Source organism: Ovis canadensis, chromosome 3 (genome assembly GCF_042477335.2).
Source record: "Ovis canadensis isolate MfBH-ARS-UI-01 breed Bighorn chromosome 3, ARS-UI_OviCan_v2, whole genome shotgun sequence".
Taxonomy (NCBI): Eukaryota; Metazoa; Chordata; class Mammalia; order Artiodactyla; family Bovidae; genus Ovis; species Ovis canadensis.
This window is the reverse complement of record NC_091247.1, coordinates 58,719,141-58,729,069: the sequence shown is the minus strand read 5'-3', so window position 1 is coordinate 58,729,069 and position 9,929 is coordinate 58,719,141. Positions and strand designations below refer to the sequence as shown.

General features: G+C 42.9%; 1 protein-coding gene across 1 annotated transcript in view; it reads right to left on the bottom strand.

The window, feature by feature from the left end:
- Positions 1-752: 752 nt before the first annotated feature.
- Positions 753-9,929, bottom strand: part of RMND5A (required for meiotic nuclear division 5 homolog A) — a 62,706-nt gene continuing 53,529 nt past the window's right edge. Inside the window, exons 7-9 of the mRNA XM_069583185.1 lie at positions 8,756-8,858; positions 6,314-6,468; positions 753-5,475 (exon numbers count right to left, since the gene is read on the bottom strand). Of these exons, the coding sequence (XP_069439286.1) occupies positions 5,412-5,475; positions 6,314-6,468; positions 8,756-8,858 (322 nt within the window). The 3' untranslated portion in view covers positions 753-5,411. The remainder of the gene's footprint in view (positions 5,476-6,313; positions 6,469-8,755; positions 8,859-9,929) is intronic.

The following is a 9,929-nucleotide window of genomic DNA, read 5'->3' as shown; positions in this document are numbered from 1 at the left end:
TGTCTCTTTGCCACCCCATAGACTGTAGCCCGCCAGGCTCCTCTGTCCACGGGATTTCCCAGGCAAGACAACTGGGAGTGGTTGCCATTTCCTCCTCCAGGGGACCTTCCCAACTCAGGGATTGAACTCACGTCTCCTGCACTGGCTCATTCTTTACTGCTGAGCCACCAGGGAAGGCTGCACTTTGAATTTGGAGAAACCCCAAATGCTGCAGGGATAGGTGGCGATGCCAGGCTTCATCTATGCCTCCTGGACATCCTAGCTCCAGATGCCACTGGGTGTGGGATTCAACAGAAAATCTCAGATGAGAATGAGTCTTTCTCTCTCAGAAAATACAGAAGCGGCACAAAGAGATTCTGGGTCTCTACCACCTCAGGGTGTCATGGAGGAAGACAATGCATCCTCTGTTCCTCCTTGACAAAGCTGGGTGTAGCCACCCTCCTCCACCAGTAGCTGTCTGCTTGGTCAGGGGGTCCCAGGTACCCACAGGATGAGCATGAGGGGCAGGAACCTATAATTATCAACCCAATCCCCCTTCTTTAGAAGCTGGGGATGGTGCCCAGCCAACACCTCCTCTCACACTGCTGGTGTAACAGGAAAAGGATGAGATGGTGACAAAGATATTTTCTTAAACTCTTTACATGCAGACCCTCAGCAGAGGCAGACAGCAATGCTCTCTCATCTCCATGCTCCCTCCCTCCCTCCTGCCTCTGGCACCTGTCACATTTATACAGACTGGTTCCACAAAACACTTTTCAAATGTGCATTTCTTTAATTTTGAAAAATATACACAGGAGAAGCCATGTGTTTTACATAGGAATACACACATTAACAAAGCATTTCTTATATTTTCCCAAAACTCTATTATATGTCTGAATTTTATAAATTAAATATATCAGAACCTTTTAAGTTAAAATGAGATTCCTGAAACTACCAGATACGCTCGACTTTTTCTCAAGATCAAATGAACAGAGAATGTGAATATGGTTTGTGTTAAATAAGGTTTATTGTTAGCTTTATTGCCTGTAGTCTATTAGATGCAACTTTATTGTGCCTTTGCAAACAGAATACATTTCTTAAAAAAAAAAAACTGATCAAGATTTTCCATACATATAGCTCTATATGATAGATTACAGTGCAACACTATTGTTACATAATTATAGAAATACTATAGAACCCAAAAGCACAGGGTAAGCAAAAGAAATGCAATCCTGAGCCATCTGAAAAAGATGATCCAATGAATCCTTTTAAGTGTAGGTTTAGAAAACATGGAGATGGGGAAAAAAATACATGCACACTGCAGCCAGGAGCCAAATACATTAAATACCTGTTCAGCGAGACACAGGTGGGGGCAAATGGTGAATTTCAGACACATGCACACTCACTCATTCTCCCGTTTCCTCTCCTGCTACCCTCCCATCCCCGATACATTCACTCCCACCCCTTCCCAAAAGAAAAACATCAGGCACTAAGTCCTAGTGAACCCCACATCTGCCTTGCTGGAGAACATTAAGTGACTGCTAAATAAGAATGTAGGTCATCACCCATAATAGCAAACAAAGCATGTGCTGTAAGCCAATTCCAGCTGTTTCTGCCTCTTTGGAAGTAAATGAAGCATATGCTCACTACAGTTTAAAACTGTAGGGGGAAATGTCTTGAGAACTACACCATTTTCTCTCCCTACATCTTGAAGTAAAATCAATAGCAGAAAAACCTGCCCTAAAACTAACTGCCTCATCTGCAATTAAAATACATTTGTCATTCTATTTTTGGTATCTATTCAATTCTCCTTCAATAAGCACAGTTTGTGAAGTTTGCATCTGTTTATGGTAAACACCACTGTGCCACAAAACACCTGCCATCGCTGGACGGCCTTACAAAGCACCAAATCTTCTGCATGTTCTTTGCCAACAACATTTCCTCAAGACCACAGCATTCTAGTGTTCCCAAAGATGATGCAAGTAGAGATAAGTAATGAAAGGTATTTGGTTTGTGTCTTCACCTTACACAGCCCTAGCGATGAAGTTAACCAAACATGCCTCCATGCCTTCCCTGAAATTAACCTGAGTCAGCTGACTAAGCAGACTGGCCAACCTGTCAATCCACTTAATCAGAGATTGAGCTGGAAAACCGGAGGGTTAATGTCTACCAGCAGCTTGTCTTGTGCAGATAAACCAAGAGTTCTTGGTTTTTGCAAAATCTACTGTCCCAGAGGGTGAAATCACAGAGGTGGAAAATAACTCACAGCATACAATATACTGAACTTAAACTGCATAACCTGTGGGACTACTTGGGAGAGAAAAAAAAAGGATCTTCATTCCCCACATAATGAGACGTGGGTTTTAGTGTGTCCGTATACATCAGCTGCTACAGAAAAATCAGTAAGATTTGCTTCATCACTTTCTTAGGTTCAATCAAATGCTCATACACTCACAAGATACTCATACACCCTATGAATATGAGGTGGCTCTTCTCTTCAAAATTTTAAAAATCAAGAGGCACCAATACCCGTTCATTTATGTATTAGAAGTATCATAAAATCACCACTAAAATGACAGAAATGGCATCAGTGATGACTGCACGAAGGAGAAAAAAGATCAAAAGACAACCTTTGCCGCTGCACTTCAGTGTGTACTTGAAAGCGCAGTGGCTCTAAATCAGAATGTAAGGATCTGATAAGGTTTTATTGGTTTAGCATAGTTCCATGGCCTCTGTCGGAGCCTGGGAAATGGAAATAGATTCCAAGAGATTTAAGAAATCACTCAGATTGTTTTAAATGCGCACTGTTATCATTAATCTGACTGTAAAAACCTTGGCTCTATCACGACCTTCTTCAAGAGAAAGCAGAGTGCAACGACTGCACTGACAGTCTCAGCGACGACCTGGTCCTGACACCACTGGGGAAGGGGTTTCTGGAGCTGAAAGGGCAGCATGCTGCATTTCCGTATCTTTGGTTAAGCTCTGGTCTCTTCAAAGCCACCTCTTTCCTTCACATTTAGTCACCAGTGAATTTTAAGTCTGTATGTTTCATTATAGAAGGTCACAAGACATCATTTGCATGTTAAATTATCAGATCAACAGTTTCAAATTTTTGGCCCTAACCCTGCCCAGCGGGAACCACAAGGACCCTGCATGGGCAAATGCAAAATCAGATGCTTCCATTAAAGCATATTCTTTCTAAAGTTTCACGAGCTGCACAGAAAACTGTCAATAGGGCTGCCAACACTGCGAGAGGGACAAAGCGGAGCTTTTTCTGGCTTCTCTTCTTGAAAGGGGCCTAAGCCAGCTGCTGTGGGGTCTGGCTGTCAAAAACACCTATCACCAGCCTCCAGAGCAATGTCAGTAATGTAGGAACCTTACACAAAGCCTCAATATTGTGTGGGTGTTTGAGGTGAAAAGGTGAGAATAAGTTGTAACTAAAACTAAATCTGGCCTAGTGAGCAAAAGGTAAAAAAAATTTAAAAAATAAAAATAAAAAGACACTCTGGGTTTAACTGAAAGAAAAAAAGATAAATCACTTTTACATCCTCAGCCCAAGTGTTGCCTGGAGTTCTCTACCTTCTCCTGGAGTCCGAGGAGCTACTCTCTGCTCTCTTCCTTCACTGCTTTAGCAGACAGTGGGTTCCAACAGGAGAGCTGTGGAGTTGAGCCGGAAGTTGGCCAAAGCAGGAAGTCAGGCAAAGCGAGCACTGAGCCGGCCAATCAAATCCTGGCTCAGCCCCACAGCATACAGTAACAACCCTCACCGTCAGCCTGACCACGCACAGCAACCAAGCAGTATCCCCTTCATTTACAAATAAATCCAAGCTCTCCCTGGTAAACATTTCAGGACGAACCATCCCGGCTGGTATATAACAGCAAATGCTGCCAGTTTCCAATAACTGAGCACCAAATCCGGTATCACCCTCCTCCCCGCCCGTGCAAACGAAGTCAGTCTGCAGTTTAAAATGTGAAGCGCCACGTTTCTCTTTGCTTCTGTGTCGTCTCCTTTCTTCATTTTCTCGTGGAAGTTTTCCTATATTGATAGTCAGTTCTGAGTCAGATGATACAGAGTTGCAAAGTATTTGGTGATTTCCATATGACATTCTCCTCAAAATGAAGTAATTTCATGGGTTTAAGTCAGAAGTGCGTCCACAGACGTCTTTTCCTTGTAGTTCATCATACAGAGAAAGATTCTCACGCATGGCTATTTCCGGACAGTGCATTAAATGACAATACCTCACAAGAGAAACGATCATTATCTGTATCCATCAGAATAATATACAGATTCACAGTCAATGAGATGATACGTTTTGCAGAAGAGAGGCATTGAACAGGATGCTATTCAAATACAAAAAAATAGCAATAAACATTCTGTGCTACAGAAAATTTGCTAACTTCTAACTTTAAGGACTGAAAGTGATGAGTCTGATAACTGCATCTGAGGACTGGAACATGCTTCTTCCCTTCCAGATACACAATGTTTGATGCTGGTGCACATGTATGTATATATATATATGTACACACACATGCACAACACTGTGTCTGCAATGATATACAAATGCAATATACACAGCCAAGTCCTGAAGGCAGATTTCAGAGAAGAGGGCTACCAAGACCAAGAGAGCGAATGTCAACTTAACACTTCTAACATCAGAATGTTGTTTTATTGAACACACTCTTAAAACAAGCATCTCTTGGCAATAAAAGCAAAGAAACAAAAGTACTGCTTCCACTCTATTCTAGTGGAAGACTGGTCACGCCGACCTGCTAGTGAATTCATTAAGGAATTTTGCAACAGGCAGCCTGCTGGGGCTACCAGCACAGCTCAGGCGCAGGTCTGCTGACTTCTCAGTGAGAGCTGGAGCAGAGGAAAATATCAGAAAGCAAATTCGCAATTTATCACAGCTTTCTTCCTTAAGCAAAACAAAAACAAAACCCTGCAGATGAGTTTCATAACCACAATTCAGTTTATCAAACTTTTTTTCTGAAGGATTTTCATTTAATTATGTTACATAACAGGAAATAAAACTTCTTCACAAACATTCTCAAGGCTTACAGTTATCGGGAGAATGGCAAAAGTAAAAGCAGGAGCACTACTGAACACATGGCAGGAAGGTAAATTTCTGTTTCTGCTCTTAAAAAGTAAAAAAATCACCATATAATTAAGTACAAAAACCTGCATTGAATGACAACTGCTGGTGTATTTACTTGATCAGAAATGAAGACCAAGAATATAATAAAGCCCTATGATAATATCCAACTGGAGCACTCCCCACCGTGCGTACACACTAAGATGTTGGCAAAGTTTCTGGAGCATTAGCTTATAGAAACATGGGAGTCCTTGGTTAGCTGCATTAAATGGAACGTTCTCTTCTGAAATGCACCCTCGATTCAGTTTCACTTACAAATTGCAAACTAAAGTTATTTCTTCAGAAAAATATCTGTTTGGCATCTCCTGGACTTTGTTCCATTGGACAATATGGACACTTTAATCTAAAGACAAGAAAGAAAACATTGAATCAAGAAACAGGATCAGTACTGAGCATTCAATTTTTGTCTAGTTACAGAGTATCTTGTAACAATTACACTCACAGATATGCTTGCTTGTGCACATCTATAACTGTGCTTTCCCTTAATAGAACAGCCATGAAGAGTTAAAAATAAACACCGTCCAAGCCAGACCCTAAATTGCACAGCTCTTCTTCAGTGGCAATCAGTGAAAAGTATTTTGAAAACAAAACAAAAACAACTGTTCTGAAAACTGCTTCTGGGGTTTCAGAAGCAAATTCAATTTTTTTTTCTCCAAGGTTTAGCTTGCACCCATCTCAGAATGACTTTCAGATGTACTAGAGTCACAATCCACACACGTGCAGCAAAACTGGTGCCAGCTGCTAGGCCTACACAGCACGCAGCCAACCCAGAGTGGCCTACATGCCCACGGTGGCACACGACATGCTGCGGTGGCATCAGAAACCAGCATGGTCTGAACCAAATTGTCATCCACCTGCATTCAGCAGCTGAGAAGGGCACACACAGCTTCAGGGCCTTTTCTTCAAAGAAAAGACTTCACTGTAATGGGTCTGAAATGAGCTCCAATGAGAAATTCTTTAGCTGCCTATGCTAGGGTTTTGAAACTGTTTTTCAAAATCTAATCAATAAATTCTTGAACAAATTTCTCAGTCTTGAGATTGAGAAAAGATCACATACCACCCACTAAATAAGTAAATATATATATTTCTAAACTCTAGCTATGTTTATTTATCCTTATTATTTATTGTCCCAACAAGTTCCACATATATATTACTAACATTTAAAAATTCAAGACACTTACTTGCTACCATTAAACATTTTATTCAGGGCATCTCTTGATATAATATGACCACAGACCAATTTCATGGGTGGATTGTTATCTGTTGTTTGCTGACGAAGAATAGGACAGGCAAATATCGAGTGATACCAGCACTTTTTACCAAGGTCCACTTCAATCTGTTTTTAAAAAGGTAAAGGACTCACGTTATATTTCAGGAAACCATCCACATGCCAGTATGTACTCTGCAGCAAAGAACATTTATCAAACCTGCTCATACAAAGGTAACTTTTTACAGCACTCTTCTAAACTAACTCAAAGATGGACAGTCTTAGGGACTCAAAGTATTACCTCATCATTCTAAATCAACCTTCAAAATTATTTATAACATGATATAGCAAACCAAATTCTAATGCCTGAAAGCAAAGGTCAAAGGCAAGGCAATACTCTGGAAGTCAAACACTCTTAAAGACTCATCAAGATATATGAAAGAGTAAACCCACCAAGGGACTTCCCTGGCAGTCCAGTGCTTAGAGCTCGTGCCTCCACTGCTAGGGCAGGGGTTCGATCCTTGGTCAGTGAACTAAGATCCCACATGCTGCATGGCATGGCCAAATAAATAAACTCACCAGAAATGCTGATGGTTTTCACAACACACCGATACAATTCAGGGTGCTAATTCATTAAAGGCAGACTAAATATTCTTTATTGCTGTGTGGGCTTTAGATCTGGGTTTCCAGTGTTTTGTATGCAACTGTCCAGAGAAACCACCTGAAACAAGGGCTTCAAACTAAATTTCAGCCGGAGAATTCACACCCCATCCATCTGCGCCCATAGCACTCTATCAGCTCTCTCTCTCTGCAGTTAACAAAACAAAAGCTATGAAATCACCGTAGCGTAGTGGCTAGCATGTGACAGGCTTCACAAACAGCAGTTCTTTCTGCTTTCTTTTCTCCTAAATCTCAAATGGCTATCAACATAAAAGTCTGTATTGCCCAGATTCTTCCAAACAAGCTGGCAGAGTGTAACAATGATCCCGAGATAAAATAACCAGCTCGTTCCCCTCCACCCCCAACTGCTTTATTCCCCTGACACCCGGGTGCTGGGTGGATTCAGACTTCAGTGTGCTCTGTTCTAGGATGCAAGCGTCAGACACTGACAACACAGCTGGGAAACTGCCAGTTCTTGCAGGCACCTGCCTCAGCAAAGAGAGGGAAGGCACGAGTTCTTCTCACTTGTTTCAACCAGCAGCTGCCACGTGGGCCACTGCTTGCGTCCTGACCACACTCAGGACTGGGTGTGCACCTGCGCCTTTCATCAGAACTGATCTCTGAGAAGCTAGGGCAACCAACTGACAGTTATCAGCTGGAATTACAAGGGAACTGCAGATAAACCTGCACACAGAGGTGGCAGGAGTCAGGCAGGAATGAGAATTCCTGTCAAAGATCCAGTGCCTACAGTCAGAGGCCTAGGAGAAACACACACACACACATACCCACAGACACACACCCACACACACGATGACCTATGTTATGCTTCCATGTCATAACTCCTATGGCAACAAAACCTGACTACCTACTGTGTGTCCCGTATTTTTCTAAGCATTCCTCTGTTATCTCTATCTAGCCTTTAACAGCCACATAAAGAGAAGGATGGTCCCCATCTTAGAGATGGACAAACTACCACTCTGAGAAGAGAGAGCTAGCAAGTGACTAGAGTACATGCTGACCTTCCAGACACTCTGAAGGGTAGTGCAGGGTGGAGAACAGGAGTGAGGCACTCTGTGCTCCAGGAAAACTGGTGCAACAGGTCTTCAGATAGTTAAATATTTTCAGAAACTGATTTTATGAGCCCAGTCCTTGCATCTTCTCATATCTATCTAAGGTTCTGTCTCCCAGGCTGCAGTCCTCATTCTGTCCCCAGTAAAACTTAACTCACAACTCTCATACATTTTTTTTTTAAGTCGACAGCACTTAGAACACCGCTCGTGCCTCAAGTATATCCACCTTTCCCCCTTCTGACCTTTTCCTTCACTAGCTGTCGCTGCTGCTCTAAGTCAAAATGGTAAGAAAACTCCAGTGCCTCCAAAATGTACCTATGGCTCAGATAGTAAAGAATCTGCCTGCAATGCAGGAGACTAGGGTTCAAACCCTGGGTGGGGAAGATACCCCAGAGAAGGGAATGACAACTCTCTCCACTATTCTTGCCTGGAGAATTCCACAGACAGAGGAGCTTGGCAGGCTACAGTCCGTGGAGTCACAAAGAGTCAGACACGACTGAGTGGCTAACACTACCACCTACTCTGCTTTTACTGTTTAATCATGTCTCCGTACAGATAAAAGAATCCCTGTCAAATGGCTACAGTAGTATTTCCTGATTAAAAGGCAAAATAAGCATTTAAAATCCATCGCATCCACGTTCTTATCTTGACGGGAGAGGTAATAACCAACAGGAAATGGCACTCACAGGTAATTCATCTTTCTGGTTCCAAACGCCAGTGCACTGCCTCTGTTCGATCACAGCTTTGATGTTAATTAAAGCCGGCAGCGCCACACAACCTGCTGAGAAACTGGAGGGCAGAAGAGGAAATGTTAAAGCCAGGCCAGGTGGCAGAAAGCTTGGTCCCGGGCAACACCAATTCCTCCAGCCTGCATGCTGTGTGCAGAGGGTCCCACTGGATTCTAGGTACGATAAAGCCATCTGTTTTGCTAAAGTAGCGTACACATTTCAAGTGTAGGAGAAGGAGAGTAGATTTCTTCGCCACGCAAAGGGGAAACGGCAGGTTAGTGCCTCAGGAACTGTGGCCCCCCCACAGAATTCTTAGCATTAATGACACTCTGAAACGTTTCCTTGCACAGCCCCTTCCAGACCTGGATCACCCTGGAGAGCCAGGGCAGAAGTACACACTTCTCAGATCTGCAAGTGCTCGCGGTCAACTTTCTGCTGAGTCCCTCTTCAAGACTGCCCTCACCTGAAGGAAGCAACCTGACCAGGGTCACATTCTAAGACAGCTCCACCTGATGACACAAAAGTTGTCCCAACTGGGATGACCCCACCAGCCACCACAGTTCCGGAGTGCCACAAGGATGGGCTGAGGCCTCTAGTGACACTGCATCAGAGTTCAGCCTTCCTCTCTGCCTGATCCTGCTGCTCTCGCTCCCTGCAGGGGGTGATCCCAGTAAACCTCCTGCACATCTGTCTCCCCCCATTTCAAGTCTGTCCCAGGGAACCAGACCCTGCAGCCCCACAACACGTTAAAGTGAGCTGCACTGTCTCCTACGTAGGACTCTGACCCCTGTGAACACAGGCTGCACCTGATTCATCTCTGTGTCCCACACGATGCCTGGATGGAGCAGGGATTCAAAACACTAGAGGAATCAAAGAGCTGCAAGAGTCAGTTCTTAAAACAGGTTCTTAAACCTTTTGATCTCAGGGCCCCTTTACAGGCTGAAACATTAAGGATCTCAAAGGGTGTTTGGTTTTGTGAGTTCCATCATTATTTATTGTATTAGAAAGTAAAACTGAGAAATGTTTAAAATTTAAATGTTGAAAATAATAAATATATTACATGAGATAGATAAGATTCTCACAAAAAATAACTATATTTTCCAAACCAAAAATAACCTTGCGAGAGCAGCAC